Consider the following 15,174-nt stretch of genomic DNA (forward strand, 5'->3'; position numbering starts at 1 on the left):
GTCCATGAACCGCCTGCGTACCCCATCGCAGCAAACGGTGTGGATCAATCTGATATATCTGACGAGTGTGACAACTTCCCGATGATGCCTACCTTTGAGGTGTGTGTATGCGTCAGGCTGTCTCTCTCATCCCTGCTTCTCTGCTCAAAATGAGACACGTAGGAACTCTGTGAAGAAGTCAAGCCACGATACACCGAAGAAGAACGCGCGAATGCCTGGGAAAAGCTCGCGAAACCAGTCAAGACATACCACGACGAACTCATAGCCAGATGGAAAGACGAGATGGACACCCTCCTTGTATACGTACGTGCCAGCGTCCTTACATGCGTCTAACCGCTGACAATGCCCGTGAAGGCTGGCCTCTTCTCGGCCGTCCTAACGGCGTTCAACGTTCAGTCCTACCAGCTCCTGCAGCCTTCCCCCAACGACCCAGTCGTCGCAGCCTTGCAGCAGCTCTCCATGCAGCTGAACAGCTTCTCGCTCAATCCCCCATTCCTCAACTCTACGTACCCCGTCCAATCAGCCCGGACCCCTCCCCCCTTCTACGCGCCGACGTCCGCGGTATGGATCAACGCGCTCTGGTTTTCGAGCCTCGTCTGCAGTCTCGCATCCGCTTCCATCGGGCTTATCGTGAAGCAATGGTTGCACAACCTTGGGATGGGGCTGTTCGGGACCTCGCGCGAGAGCGCGCGGCTGCGGCAGTACCGCTTGAACGCGCTCCTCAAGTGGCGTGTTGGGACCATCATCCTCGTCCTGCCCATCCTTCTGCAGATCGCGCTCGTTCTGTACCTATGTGGTCTGGTCGTGCTGCTCTGGACGCTCCACGGGACGGTCGCGAAAATTACGATGTCCCTGGTCGGGGTGCTGTTTGTGTTCTTGATCGTGGTGACGGTCCTCCCGATCATCTGGTGGGACTGTTGCTACAATTCGCCTCAAGCACAACTCGCGTACACGGCCGTTCGACTGCTCTTGGCTGGTATCCGTTTCGTTCCTTTGTTCTTCATCCGGACCTGGCAAAAGACAGTGAGGACACTACCCTCGGATGCACCCATGCTTGTCTGGCTTCCAGTGAGATCGAAGGAGTTCTGCCATTCCATCGTTCATTTCATAATGCGTGCATGGCTGAAGATGATTCCCGTCGTTCTTCCGACGTGGCATGGGCGGGAGAAGGAGGGGGTCGCTACCGAGTCACCTACCGGTGCTCTCGATCGCAAGATAGCTGTCACTGCATACGCCACGACTCTCGCGCCGAGCTATCTGGAATTTGTAGAGCGGATTGTCGGAGACTTGCCCTCTGTCGAGCAAGTCCGCCTGCTTTACATCGGGGTTCGCTTGACGGAACGGTGGGCTACGAGACCAGGTGCATGGAGATGGGGAGATTTAGCTCCAGGACGGTCCTCAACGTTCCGCCGGGGCTCTCTCCCCGGACATCTCTACCTCAGTATCTTGCGGCGTCTGATCGATTTTCCCCGAGATGCAGAGTGGAGGGACACGGCTATCCTTGTCCTAGAAGACCTCTCCTTCGACCACATCCCAATAGCTTCTGTGGAGCCTCTGGTGACCACTCTATGTCTGTATACCCTCAATGTCACGCCCTTTTCCCAGGATGCGGCTGCAATCGCGTTCCAGGTGGTCGTCCGGACCTTGAGCTTGAAGGACGGCGTGATCATGAAGGATGTTCGTTCCTACGCCTGCTTTCGCAACAGTACGTCACATTCATATCCTATAAGCTACTGCATTGTTGATGGAGAATATTCTCTTACAAATATCTTCGAATCAGTCATGCTGATATGCGAAGAAGCCAGTAATCCAGCATGGCTAGGTTTATGGCAGCATTGGGAAGGCCGTTATGAAACAAGCCCCTGGTCTGACCTGAAGAGGCGATATATCCCATTGGTTCATATGGTGGCGCTCTGCATGTTACAGGCCCAGACTTCCGATACCGACCTCACGAAGGAAGAAGTGCGAACGGTGTGCGCTTGGGGGTGCCACAAGTTATCAAGCCTCTATTCAGATGGACTCAGCACTTGCCCATGGCGAGACGACTATCACATCCGATACCTGCGAGCTGGCTCGGCGCTTGAGCTACAGCGAATGTCTCCACCGCTGATGAGACTCCTGCGGACACTCAAACGCCTAGCTGACAGCAACGTCCAGCCGGATGAAGCTGCTCTGATAGCCGCTATAGTCCATTCGTTGACACATCCTTGGCTGGTCGCAAAGGAGGCTGTGCAGGAGGTTTTGCAGAGATCGGATGGTCAGCGTATGGAGGTCCCGCAGGATCAGGCCGATGTTGTGCTGAAGATGCTAGCAGGTGTCGAGGAATGTTTTGGACTCTTCGGCGTCACCGTCGCTGTCCCTGGCGAAGATGAGTACGAGGGTGAGGGAAACATATAATTGTATACTTCTATATATGTATTTCCGTGGCACTGTGAGCGTAATCGCTCATGAGTCGTTCAATGTTCATCTACCTAGCGCCATAAGTAGTCGTACCGGCGTATCAGTGCGTCGCGGGCATTTTGAAAGGTTGACTATGTATTACAAAATTAGTATGGAAGCATTAATGGGGTAGTGGTAACCTGGGTCGTTGCCATCGACCCGCCGGGGGTTCGATTCCCCCTTAATGCACTAATTCCTCTACAAAGACGTCTTTTTTGGCGTATCGGGTTGGATGCCGGTTGCGGCGGTGCCTTGTCGGGGAGTCGCGCCCGTTGTGGCAGGGCAGGGCAGGGCAGGACGAGCGGGGTTGTGTGCGCATCTCTGCTCTCGTCTTCCATCTGGGCTGCTGGTTTTCACGTTCCAGATCGTTAATATACGCTCTCTCGTCACCCCGGTCTCTACTACGCTCCCACCATGTCTTTCAAGCTCTCCATCCCCCTCGTCCTCTCGCTTCTCGCCTCGTTCTCAGCGGTCTCTGCTCAACAATGGTACGCCTCTCGACGATCGTGAAGACCCATGTATGAACTCTCCTTGGCTATGACAGTAATGCTACTTCACTATGCCCGTCGTCGGCACCGTGCTGCAGTGAGTGTCTTTTCTTCTGCCCTCTTGCTTACCCCGCATCCAACCTTCGAACCTCCCAGGTGAATTCGGCTTCTGTGGCACTGGAGACGTACGTCCACAACCCGACACAATCTGTCAGAAGGAATATAGCGACTGACGTTCAGCGCAGTTCTGCTTGGGTGGGTGCAACCCGCTCGCGTCCAACACCCTGACGTCCTGCATGCCGGAGCCCGTCTGTCAAAACGCCAATGTACGTGCTCTTTGTCCTCCTTGTATCTTTGTCCTCTCTCCTGTTCGCCCCTTCTTCCGGGACACCTTCTTTCTTTGCCGCGTGTTCCTTTTGTCCGTCCGCCGCCATCGTCTCCGCCGTCTCTGCCACCGCCACCTACGCATAGTTGCCGCCCGAACTCGACAACGGCGCTGTGCACGAAAGTGGGCGGGATCACTGCGCCTCGCCTGTTCAACGAGACGCATAGCCAGACGAACGGGCGGTCTTGCCCGCGCGTTCGCAGGCCGCTTGTTCGCTCGCGAATGCCTCACGTCCGGATCATATGCGAGACGAGACCTCTCGAGCGCAACCCCGGCACCCTCTACTGTCCGAACTCAAAAATTGACAGGCCGCATGGCGCGGCCTCGGAACTAGCACACAAGACGTTTCCGATCTCAGTCCATGCCGTTCGCGCGTCCCGTTGTCTCCTGTTGTCTTGGATGCAGAAGCTAGTGGGCGTCTGCTCCCGAGATCGCACAGCCCACTCGGCATCCTTGGAAACACAGGAATAGGGAACTCTCATCACGGCGATGAGCCTAAGTGCGCTTAAGTCCCGAGGTTCGCCGTCCACTCGGCAATATATCAGGTTAACTGCGAGCATGGGCGCTTAGTACTCGTTTCAGACTTGTACTTATGGTCTATAGCCGGTTCCAGAGTTTCCGGTAGAGCTGCACAGTCCTGTTTCCTCTGCACATATACTCTAGTCCACTCTCGTCCAGCTATGTAGTTGTACACTAACTGAAATGCTCTGTTAACAGCTCACGTTCTCGGACACATCGCGTATTCTCTCTAACGCGACGTACTTTGACGGTAACGCGACCAAGTACGACTGGGTCGTCAACTCGGGCACGATCATCAACTCGACCTCTGGCGAGCTCGCCATGATCCTCACCGAGGACAACGGCGGCACCCGGCTCTCGTCCACCCGCTACGTCCATTACGGGCAGATTACCGCCAGGCGTGCGTAACCCTTCATATATGCGCGTTTGAGTACTTGCGTGCTAACTGGTTTCGTGCGTGTCTGCGACGGGAACGGACAGTTAAGACGGGCCGCTGGGGCGGAGTCGTGACGGCGTTTATTACCATGTCCGACATCAAAGACGAGATCGACTGGGAGTTCCCCGGTGATCAGACCACCGAGGGCCAGTCCAACTTCTTCTGGCAGGGTGTCGTCCGTGAGTCCCTGCTGTCTCTCTGTACCTCCGTCCCCCTAATCTTCAGTCGACTCTAGCCCAGAAGACCGTTGGAGAGACTCACGGCAACCTCTCAGACACGTTCAGCAATTACCATGACTACACGGTGCGTCCTCCCCTTCCATCTTCCTTCCGCATCGCGCCGTGGCAGTCACACTGACTCGTGTATGCGCGTAGATCGACTGGCAGCAGGACACTTTGACGTGGCTCATTGACGGCCAGACTGTCCGCACGCTCAAGCGGTCCGACGTCACTGGCGACGATGGCGTGAGCCGCTACCCATCCACGCCCTCGCGTGTGCAGCTCAGGTGCGTCTCAGTCTCCTTGCCATTATATGGACGCATTCTAACGACATTTTCCCCGCCAGTATCTGGCCTGCCGGTATCAACTCCTCCGGCCAAGGCACGATCGACTGGGCGGGCGGACTCATTAATTGGGACGACCCGGACTACAAGGCGGCCGGCCACTTCTACGCGCTCGTCGAGTCCGTCTCCGTCACCTGCGCGGACTCCAAGAGCAACCCCTCCGACGCGCAGTCGTACGTCTACGGCAAGAACGCCTCTGCGTTCTCCCCCCAGGTCACCGTCACGAACGAGACGACGGTGAACAACGGCGCGGGGTCGCTCCGCGCGCTCGCTGGTGCGAACGTGTGGACGGCGATTGGGGCGAGTGCTGTTATGGCGCTTGGTGCCCTCCTCGTCTAAGGCAATATTGAACGCATATCACCTCTGGATCTACGGTGTCGAGATACCCTATATCGGGCTCGGTGTTCTTGTTACGTTTCTCGGTTGTTTCACGTTGTAATGCGGTCTGGGACTGCAATGGTTATGGATTATGTTCACGATGCATGGTAGCGCACACTTCCGCTCTGTCGTACCTACTGTACGTGACCACGATACCCTTGTTCTTGGTGTCTCGAGCCAGTCAAGAGCAACTACCGATTGAAGCCGATGGCGGTGGTTGAGTGGTAACCCCACATGCTGATCATGGACTCAGCTGCTTCCACAAGATGCATGGCGGACCACAAGTGATGTCGCGCACTGGAAGAACCTGAAGGATGCAGCAGTCGCTGCTCCAGACTGGCTAAGCCGTACATAAGCGCGGGTTCCTTTTGCAGTAGATGATAGGCGAGGACAAAGCTAAGCACTGGGGCACGTAGGAAACCTATCCACCACCTATACACATTTGACGTTTTTGGACCAATAGCTGGATGATAGGTTAACTATGCTCGCCACTATGCACCGCGTACAATCCGGTGCAGCAGCCTAGGGACCCGTATTTGCAGTGGCAGCTTTTCTGCGCCGAGCACGAGCAACTGCATCACGGTTCGCTCGCGGAGCTGGAGCGACTCCGGACGGCGTCAGTGGGATGATATACCAGTTTGCAGACAAGGTGGTCCATATCACAGTCAATCCATGCCAGACCAACAGAACAGACATGTCCCGTGCGTATATGTTCGCTTCAGTCCCCGAACCTACCGAAGTTTCATCGTATTGCGGGAGTAAATTTGTACTAGTGTGGTCAAGTCGCATCTCTGACTCCAAGGAAATGCTCGCCTCTACCGATACTGCTCACTGAGTTGTCTTTCCCGAACGAGGGTCATCCAGTGAAAACCAGAAGGTGGCATTCTTGCCAGCAGCAGCCACTGGCAGATACTTACTTACTAATCTTGATCTATATTCGGCCATCACGGCGATCGAAATAATAGGCGCCAACAGCCACCGCGACGCGGTGTTTCCTGGGTGTTTCTCAACCACTCCCCTCTGTACACGCATTTGAAAACACAGGTATGAAGCAAGCAACTGGCCGTATCTATAAGAGTTAACATTTGGCTAGAAGGGCGGATAGATCCAGATTGACGCGTTGGACGCGTTTCATTAGCCCAAACCACCGCATCGAATTGAAAGTGAATCGTAGACCGCTACACGCAGCAGGTGCTGTTGGACTTGCGTGGGTCTGGATCACCTGTTCTGAGACTCACAATACTGACTGTATGTCAGTTATTTGGTGATGGACACACCCTCGAAGATTGCAGGGCCGTCTCATCGACTGCTTTACCGCGGCTCGTTGTCTTTGCCAGACTCGCATCTCCTCCTGGACGGTCTGACCTTCAGTGTCAAGCTCGGCGACGTGCATGGGAGCCCAGCGCTTCTTAACAACACGCTCGCTCTGACGCTAGAGAGTTTGCGAGGGCTGCCGCTACACCTCATAGGCCCAGCGAAGGTCAAAGAGACATGGATCGACCCGCCCGGAGACATCAATGTGTACGTGTCTGGTCCTATCACTAAATTCGCATACATGTCCTGACGTATGTGCAGCGACATCCACCCAGATGCGGCACTGACGCGTATCTACTTCGAGAACATGTTCTGCCTCACACCGATCGCGTCGGGTGAGGAACGAACGGAGTATGGCATACGCGTCAGCCTGACGGACAATCGTACGTGTTTGTGTGCGGAAACAACTCTGCATCTCATCTAACTACGCCCTCAGATGACCCTGATACCCCCGATCTGCTCATCTACGGCGAACTACGAGATACTTCCCCAACAGGAGAAGCACCGGTCCCGTCGACGTCTCAAGCGCCACCAAAGACCCTCCACCTCCTCGCCGCGCGGATCCTCCCTGGCCCCCCACCACCGTCATCGTTCCGTCTCCCCCGACCAGATGACCCGACACCCCGTCGTCCGCCTCTAACGCTGGGAAACAAACGCACCAGAGATGCATCAGGTGTCCCCTTCGATCTGTCCGGAGCAGTAACGCAAAGTAGCAAACGCGCGAAACTCGCCGACGCGAAAGGCAAGGGACGCGACGAAGAAGCCTTGCGGAGAGCAGCTGTTGATACCATGCTCAGGATACCGAAGCCGCAGAAGATGGCCCCGCCCAGCCTCAACGTGAAGGCACTCGGGAAGGAGGCGCGTGTGGGCGTGAGGAAGGACAAGGACGTGTTCAAGGTTCCGAGTGTTCCATCACGCGTAGGCCTTGGGCGGAGTACCTCCGAAACGGACGTGTTTGGATCTCTCAAGGACGGGCCGCTTGAAGCGGTGATAGACGATGCTGGAATTGAGAGAGAGAACAAGACGGTAAGCATGATCGCCCATCTGTCCTCTCGTACCGCTTTTCTGATAGGTGTTCATAGGCTGTGAAGCGCGCGGTGACGAAGAGGCTCGCGGAAGAAGGCATAGAGAAGGCGCATCCGGAGTTCAAGAACGTCTTCCAGATGTGCTACCAGGGGGCGTCGTTTGCGTTGGTTTGTGTCGGTGTCCTCTGCTGCAGTTCTCAGTGGCTGACGTGTTCCTATGCAGCGACGACGTATGGCTGTTGGCCCACTAGATAGCACTCTCATCGCGCACTTTGTGGATGCGCACGTCAGGTTATACGTATGTGAGGCACCGTCATGAGCGTATGGCCTGCTCATGATACAGGAGACGTATGCTTGGGTCTACATATCGAGTTTTCGGCGATATCCAGATGCTATATATTGTCGGTGATGGCGCACTTGTGCATGCTCGCAAAAGGTACGTACTCTGGATCGTCGACAGACCTTGGGGAAGACCTCAACAAGCCAGACGCGCAATGACCATGACCTAGACTGGCTGTCTCGGTTTGCGATCTGGCTGCTCTCGACATGGATTGTTTGCACCACGAGGTCGTGCCAGACGGCCAGGCAAGCCGCATGCTCCCCCGGATACCACAGACTGAAGAGCGTACTTCTCACAGACTCGGAGTGAGTTACCTAGGCAGTGGCGACCATCGAAACCACTGTCTTGTTTCAGCAACCATCCAACGTGTTCGACTCCAACCCTCCGTTTCCAGCCTATCCAGCACAGATGCAGGCCACAACGATTTCAGCGTAGCTTTGTCAGATGCACTGCGGCGAGGAAGTCAGGGTGGATGCAGGAGTCGTGCTTACACAGGACTTAGTGGGATTAACAAAAGAGCTAATCGGGAAGTGCCGGCCGGATATCGCCTAGGACGTTCTAGTAATCAGACCAAACAGAGGACCAAACAGCGGGTCTAGCGCCTCTACATCCTTGTCTTCATCCACCATCTTCTCTCTCATCGTTTCCCGTTTCCCTCAGTGTGAGTATCATCGTCCCCGTTATTACCTTTCTCCAAGCTGACCGTGTCGTTTGTGCTCTGTTCGTCGTCTTTGCCATTGCCCGCGTCGCCCGAATCGATGCTTACATGCGCAATCGCCCCCATCTCTCCCTCGATCCCTCACGATCGTGTGCATTGTTCGTCCCCTTGCACAGTTACGACCTCTCTCTAGGCTACTAGACACTTCCCGATGGCCCTCAAGCGCATTAACAAGGTGCGTGATCCTTCTCGTGGTGCAGTTACTCCTCGCGACCGATGGCGCTTGTCGCCCCGGGTGTGGCGGATTTGGCTGTGCCGCGCCTGTCACCTACCCTTCGATGCATGTGCTGACATACCCGGTTCTTTCCTGCGATGCTGCGGTCGCATTGAACGATTGAACGTGCAGGAACTCATCGATCTCGGCCGTGACCCGCCCTCGTCCTGCAGCGCAGGTCCTACCGGCGATAACATGTTCCAGTGGCAAGCAACGATCATGGGACCGGTGCGTTATCTTCTTGTTCTTTTGTCCCTCCTTCGGCATCTGGGGCATGTGAAGTGCGGCAATACTGACAATACTCGTGTGACTGCGCATGCATTCGCGTCTGCAGGCAGACTCACCTTACTCGGGTGGCGTTTTCTTCCTCTCCATCACCTTCCCCACCGACTACCCCTTCAAGCCGCCCAAGGTCAGCTTCACGACTAAGATCTACCACCCGAACATCAACGCGAACGGGTCGATCTGTTTGGATATCCTGAGGGACCAATGGAGTCCAGCATTGACGATCTCGAAAGGTGTGTACAGCAACTATCTCCCTATCAGCGTATATCGCCATCCTCGCCTCGGGTATCTCGCTAGCATGAGCCATGATCTCGATGGCGATTGCGATTGGCATGCGGGGATGGCGTGTATCGTGATGGAGACTTTGGACGTGTGCTGACGTTTTGATACAGTGTTGCTTTCGATCTGTTCAATGCTCACCGACCCCAATCCCGATGACCCGCTTGTGCCCGATATCGCTCACCTCTACAAGAACGACCCTGAGCGGTACGCGGCAACGGCTCGGGAGTGGACACGGAAGTGAGTATCGACCCCAGGGTGCAATTTTGTCACTGTTGCTAACCCGCAACTTTGCAGGTATGCCATGTAGCGAGTGTCACGCTGACGAGACATGACGAACGAGCGTCCGGTGTACGATGTATAGTGTCCCCTTCAGCTGTCTTCTGTTGAGTCCTCTCGGACAATGGCATGTGTGTATTCAATCTCTACATCGATGGCAATCCTTCCTGTGAATGTGATTTGTTTGCTATAGCTGTAACCTTGTGCGTGTGATGACTATATGCAACTTGACCACCGCAGAAGCATGGGCGCCAAAGGTTGCTTCCGGGGTGGTGAGTAGGCCATGACTTCATGCGGGCGTCATGGGCATCTCGCTCCCACTTGGTTGCGATGACCCACAGTGCATATATATATTGCGAGCTCATCTTCTGTGTTTTCCTCCGCACTACCATCTCCTACTATGAACAGACCTCCGACAACATCAACGCCGAGCTTTGGAGTACGTTGCCTCCTCGCCCTCGGATTCAGCAAGTTCAACTGATCTCTTCACATGTAGCTCGCTGCCGCGACATGCGCGGCAGGCATCGGTGCTCTCGCCCTATACGCATTAACTCCGGGACGGAACACTTCGCCCAAGTCGAGTGGTGTACCGGATAGCGCCTCTTCTGCGGGTCATGGTGAGTTCCTGCGCCTTTGGTATGCTCTCGAGAGCGGCATGCTGAGGGAACGGAGTGGTGTAGGAAAGGAGGGTGTTAACAGGCACGACGCGAACCCGAAGGCGCAGTCATTCGGCGACGTGGGGCAGAAGGCTCTGTGATTTCAGTTCTGTCTTTGGCTGTGGTCCACATTCGACCGAACGTTATTGTTTCGAGGTGAAGTAGCGACTGTGGGTCTTCCATATACAATCTGCCGTCCTATTCTGCACGCTTTTGTATCCCTAGAGGCCCGAGCACGTTCGCGATTGTGCTCTACTCGTATGGATGCGCGACCCACCTTCCCGATGTGTGACTCGGAAAATCAAGTGGGCCATTGCCAGTGGTGATCAGCACGGTGTGCATAGTCGGAGAGGTCGAACATCCAAACCGTCGAGTCTTTTGATGTCACTCGCTTGTTATCGGCCGTAACGGACTTGAGCTTTGGACGGTACAGTGGAGATGCGTGGTACTTAAACGACCAACTCTGAATGTAGTGGAGTGGATTGGTGATCTCGGCGTAGCCGAGCCTATGCGCTAGGTCTCAGATACACTAGCAGCTCTTCTGCGCCAGCATCCAGATCATGTTACATTCCCCAGTCCCCCGATTGATGGTGTGCGTCGTGAGCTCATGGGTACGTCAGGTCATGCTCTGGGGCTTGCTCAGCTGCGCTCCTATGTATATATCTTGCCTCTTCTGCGAGACTCCTCTGTACTCTACTTTCACCCATACTCCATCCTGTCCTGATTATATCACCATACTCTTGCACGACCCATCCACCTCAGAGACAACATGCCACCCAGCTTCGGACAGCCGACGCCCTCGAACAAACTCGTACGTGCCCGGCTCGATGGCTCTCAAGACCTCCAGGGGTCTGGGCTGACAGCGATTGCATCGCGACTAGTTCCTTTACGCAGCCGGGGCTGCAGGTTTCGGCGCCCTCTTCATGAGCCTTGCAGGGTGGTCATCACAAGGGGGGTCGAGCTCGGAGGGGGTGACGAAGAGGGCGCTCGTAAGCAATGCGAGTGCCCCGCCTGGCGCGCGCAAGTCCAGCCTGATCGGCGAGTCTCACTTTGTTATATCGAACTCAAGGTTGTTGACACGGCGTCGGCACGTTCAGGCAGAGAGGGAGGGCACTAGGGACCATTCAGTGCAAACCAATGCGAAGGATGGTTGTGCCGCGGGCCAATCGTGACAAGCATCGTGATGACGCAGACAGAACCATCCGGTCAATTGCTTCGTTTGTTCTCAGGGCTGGGACTGTATTTCTGCAAACACAAATGTACGAGTAGAAGGGATCCTGTAATAAATTATGTCAGGAAGTACAACAGCACATCTCACTGGCCTGCGTCTACCGGCGCCGGCGCGTTCGCCTGCTCTCCGGCAGCCTTACGTGCCCTCCGCCATGCCGCTACCTCCCTAAGGACTGCGCCCACCAGTGGCGCAGCCACGGACGCGAACAATGGCGAGTAGACCGCGTATTTGTGTTCGGTGGGGAAGTATAACAACGCGAGCATGCCGGGGTTGAAGAACGCGCGAGAGGAGAGCGTGAGTGCTCGTGCGGAGTGCTTCAGCGCTGCGATGGGCGAGGACCGAGATGTCTCGTGAACCTGTAGAATCGTTCTCAGACCTAAGTCGTGGAAGGAGTGGTCAAGAGAACGTACCTCGTTCAGGGCCCCAAGCGCGTCCTGGATGTCGTCCTTGACGTCCGGACCAACAGGCATGCCTTCAATCTGGTCAACCAGGCGGACGATGCTCTCCAGGGTCTCCGAGCTTCCCCGGACGTTCTCGACCGCACGCCGCCTGAGCAGCGCGTCGAGCTCCCACTCTGAGAACGGCTCTTGCGCGGGTTCGCGCGCGTACTGCACGTCACGCGGCAGGCCGGGCACACCGAGTAGCGTGAGGAGCTGGTATGCGAACGTGTTGAAGGCAGGGTCGAGGTCTGCGGCAGAGAGGCGCGGGAGCGGGTTGTGCATGGAGGATGGCGGCTCGGAGGGATTAAGGAGGACGATACCGCCCCATTGGGGAAGGAGGAAGGCGTTGGAGGGGTTGACAGAGCCGTCGTGGTCGAGGATATGCAGAGGGCTATTCTTGGCGGAAGGGATGAAGAGGACGAAGTGCATGACCGGGTCGTTGGATGCGCTTGAGGCTGCACGGAGGTATTAGCTACAGTCTTCTGAAGGAAGGGGCGTAGACGCAAATGAATACTCACATAGAGTCCACTCTGCGGAGTTTATGAAGACGGTGAGGTCTTCGTGTGTCAAGGCGTGTGCCTCAGAATCTTCATGCTGGATAGGTTGCGTGTTGAAGGCGAGTGGTGCATGGAACTGAACTTGGCTCTCGATAGTGAAGTTGTGTAAGACAGAAAGCTTGTCCAGTACGGGTGTTATGTGAGCTGTGAGCAGTAGTTAGCGTCGTGATGAGTTGCATCATGTAAGCTTGTTGGACGAGGATCCATAAAGCAGAGGAAGTTGCGAGAGGATATTTCGGATGAACGGCCATATGAAGGCTAGACCTCCACATACAAACTGCCAATCCGATCGCCAGGTTGCTTGGATGACGATGTATCATGTCGACCAATTCACCTCGGTTCATCCATGTCCAGCCGAGAAAGGGTTTATTGTAAGAATTTGGCCAACCACTCACTCTGAATTGCGTTGCGAACATCCCAAGTTAGAGCAGCATTACCGCTTGCTACGTCTTCATTGAGCAGGGTGAATGCGAGGCGATAGCGAGGTGAATACGTCATGACACGTTGTGTTTGCAGATGAGATGCAGCGTAAGTGCTGTATGGCGTCAGGAGCTTCGAGAGAATATTGGCGAGTCGTCCCAGAGACACGTCCCGTGCTAAATAGTGCGATTGGTTCATGGAGCGTCATACTGTGTTTTCTAACACTTACATAACTGGTCATCCTCAGGATACATGTCGAAGTATAGTTGCCTGCCTTCGACGGAGGGCTCGCGGTTGCCGCGGTCCAACACCACGTTGTACGCTGCGCTTCTGCATGTTTGCGTCGTCGCGGATGTCCGAAGATGAGGATTAATAGAACACTCACGTCTTATTGCCAGTTGTGAACGAAATGTCTACTGCACTCGCCAGTGCCAGCTCTCGGTCCATCTGGAGCCAGAACTCCAAACCACGGGCGACAGCCGCAGCATCCGTGCCATCTCTGGTCTCCAAGTTGACTGTCACAGGAAACAGGATCTTGCAGGGGGTTAGGTGCGTTCCTTGGCCCAGGTATAGTGGGCTGTACCTCTCGTCTACTTTCCGCGTGAACACGAGAAGCCGGAAGTGCGAGTCGTTCGATGCTGGTCGTCTTCCACCATAATGGTATCGCAAGAAGGACAACAAGCCAGTAAGATGCAATGATGGATCGCCTAGTCCGAACGTTTTCGAAGCATAGCTGAGCAGGGTCGACGTGGGCCATTGAAACTCCCCGAAGTCACCGTCCAACGACATCAGCCACCGAGTTGAGGCGGCGATATGATAGGAAGGTTTGACGCCTGTCGGAGTCAGGACCTGCCGGCCAAGAATGTGGGCGTCAACCATCGGAGTTCGAAACATCTACGAAACGGTGGCGGATTGTTGACCGATGTCTTGACAAACGACCATCATCCTCCTCTCTCCTGGCTCGCAGATCTCCTTGTACAGTTCTCTAGAGCTTTCAAGATACCCATCTGGCGACCGTAATTTGCCGAAACTTACTGCTTGTCATAATTTTTCGCGGTTCTGAACTGCGATTTCCCCCGTCATCTACCCTTCGTTTGTCACAAAAGCTGCAAACGATTCTCACCATCTTCTGCCATGTTAAACAAAGGAGCTCAACGTCGTGCTTCTGGTAACATGCCCCTACCCTTCGATGTCAGCACACACCATTCCCCCCGCGTTCTTCCCACTCACTCCTCATGGCATCCCATGCAGCGGCAGCAACCATTCATAGATCATGCAACCCCAGGTCCCTCTGCACCATATACTTACTATGACAGATACGGACCCGAGGAACCACCACCGCCCCCTGCGCCTGCCCCAGCGTTTCGCGAAGGATACTCGAACGACTACGACCCTGCCTTCTGGCGACCGGAGCCCGAGTTCATCCCTGAGGCTACACAGTCTCCAGATCGTTTTCGACCGCCTCAGCCGGACACATGGCAGGGTCCACCCGCATGGAAAGGGCCTGGGTCTGGACCGTGGCCGTCTAGGAAGAAGGGTCGAGGAGGTGGTTTCAAGCATCCCCCGCGGAAGGCACCTTCGAATGTGCCTCCGCCCGAAACGGCGTCGACTCGAATGTTTGAACCATCGGACAACTGGAAGCAGACGCACGGTGAGCTAGATCGTGCTCGTCCGTACTCCCCGTCCCAACCGGCCGAACGGTTTGGTCTTTACTCTCCGCCCTCTACCGGGAGCCGGAATTCTTTTCCGCCCACCAACCCTCCTCGTCCCGATTCCTACCGACCACCACATAACGACACAGAGCAATGGGCACCTGATGAAAGTGACCCTTACTCTTTCCCCGTTCGCACCACGACTCCTGATCGCATGGACCGCCCGTTCCGCGATGGGGAGGAAAGGTCGGTTACTTCCGTCTCTCCACGCAGCACCCAGACCTTCTCGCCCGCATATGGGTCGTTGCCGCTTGCACCTAAGCGAGAGTCACCAGAGCTTCCCCATCTCGAAGCTATGCCTCGAAAACAAGGGCTGCCTGTACGTGCTCCGGGCCCTAAGGTACCCTCGCGTGCATCGTCATTGTCCTCCTCTGGTGGTGGTTCTGCCAACCTCTTGCCACATATACAGGCGCAAGTACAGCAAAGAGCTATCCCTGTCAAGGCTCAGCCCTTGCCGCAGTCGAGGGTGGTCTTGTCACCTACTGTGCAGGCTCGTG

The 15,174-nt window shown here is 55.5% G+C and overlaps 7 protein-coding genes and 1 non-coding gene across 8 annotated transcripts; 7 read left to right on the forward strand and 1 right to left on the reverse strand.

The window, feature by feature from the left end:
• Positions 1-213: 213 nt before the first annotated feature.
• Positions 214-759, forward strand: L226DRAFT_431427 (uncharacterized protein; the record flags this gene model as incomplete). The annotated part of the gene is made up of 2 exons (XM_067674703.1): positions 214-303; positions 355-759. Coding segments are annotated over 2 exons (495 nt in total), but the record flags the coding sequence as incomplete, so codon positions are not given.
• Positions 760-2,557: 1,798 nt separating this feature from the next.
• On the forward strand, positions 2,558-2,628 carry L226DRAFT_t257. The gene has a single exon. It is a non-coding gene; the product is annotated as a tRNA-Gly (tRNA).
• A 200-nt stretch (positions 2,629-2,828) lies between these two features.
• Positions 2,829-5,470, forward strand: L226DRAFT_539800 (uncharacterized protein). Its single transcript, XM_067681739.1, has 9 exons — positions 2,829-2,927; positions 2,984-3,024; positions 3,084-3,112; positions 3,173-3,253; positions 4,030-4,231; positions 4,312-4,446; positions 4,503-4,570; positions 4,642-4,772; positions 4,832-5,470. The coding sequence occupies exons 1-9, from the start codon at positions 2,854-2,856 to the stop codon at positions 5,166-5,168; spliced, it is 1,098 nt and encodes a 365-aa protein (XP_067530010.1). The 5' UTR covers positions 2,829-2,853; the 3' UTR covers positions 5,169-5,470.
• Positions 5,471-6,234: 764 nt separating this feature from the next.
• Positions 6,235-7,929, forward strand: L226DRAFT_515765 (uncharacterized protein). Its single transcript, XM_067678455.1, has 7 exons — positions 6,235-6,251; positions 6,301-6,414; positions 6,465-6,728; positions 6,783-6,904; positions 6,958-7,547; positions 7,604-7,714; positions 7,770-7,929. The coding sequence occupies exons 3-7, from the start codon at positions 6,475-6,477 to the stop codon at positions 7,863-7,865; spliced, it is 1,173 nt and encodes a 390-aa protein (XP_067530011.1). The 5' UTR covers positions 6,235-6,251; positions 6,301-6,414; positions 6,465-6,474; the 3' UTR covers positions 7,866-7,929.
• Positions 7,930-8,486: 557 nt separating this feature from the next.
• L226DRAFT_274525 (ubiquitin-conjugating enzyme) lies at positions 8,487-9,822 on the forward strand. Its single transcript, XM_067673505.1, has 6 exons — positions 8,487-8,547; positions 8,721-8,779; positions 8,951-9,046; positions 9,153-9,336; positions 9,496-9,622; positions 9,680-9,822. Exons 2-6 carry the CDS (start codon positions 8,756-8,758, stop codon positions 9,690-9,692), a joined length of 444 nt encoding a protein of 147 aa, XP_067530012.1. The 5' UTR covers positions 8,487-8,547; positions 8,721-8,755; the 3' UTR covers positions 9,693-9,822.
• A 239-nt stretch (positions 9,823-10,061) lies between these two features.
• Positions 10,062-10,418, forward strand: L226DRAFT_575600 (uncharacterized protein; the record flags this gene model as incomplete). Its single annotated transcript, XM_067685221.1, has 3 exons — positions 10,062-10,100; positions 10,158-10,278; positions 10,342-10,418. 3 exons carry the CDS (start codon positions 10,062-10,064, stop codon positions 10,416-10,418), a joined length of 237 nt encoding a protein of 78 aa, XP_067530013.1.
• Positions 10,419-10,963: 545 nt separating this feature from the next.
• L226DRAFT_539804 (uncharacterized protein) lies at positions 10,964-11,632 on the forward strand. Its single transcript, XM_067681740.1, has 3 exons — positions 10,964-11,128; positions 11,199-11,355; positions 11,415-11,632. The coding sequence occupies exons 1-3, from the start codon at positions 11,087-11,089 to the stop codon at positions 11,432-11,434; spliced, it is 219 nt and encodes a 72-aa protein (XP_067530014.1). The 5' UTR covers positions 10,964-11,086; the 3' UTR covers positions 11,435-11,632.
• Positions 11,513-13,722, reverse strand: L226DRAFT_515770 (uncharacterized protein; the record flags this gene model as incomplete). Its single annotated transcript, XM_067678456.1, has 7 exons — positions 11,513-11,904; positions 11,959-12,443; positions 12,507-12,689; positions 12,941-13,141; positions 13,195-13,295; positions 13,351-13,499; positions 13,549-13,722. The coding sequence occupies 7 exons, from the start codon at positions 13,720-13,722 to the stop codon at positions 11,632-11,634; spliced, it is 1,566 nt and encodes a 521-aa protein (XP_067530015.1). The 3' UTR covers positions 11,513-11,631.
• Positions 13,723-15,174: the final 1,452 nt, after the last annotated feature.

The sequence above is a fragment of the Lentinus tigrinus genome, assembly GCF_003813185.1.
Source record: "Lentinus tigrinus ALCF2SS1-7 unplaced genomic scaffold L226scaffold_47, whole genome shotgun sequence".
In the NCBI taxonomy this organism is placed as follows: domain Eukaryota; kingdom Fungi; phylum Basidiomycota; class Agaricomycetes; order Polyporales; family Polyporaceae; genus Lentinus; species Lentinus tigrinus.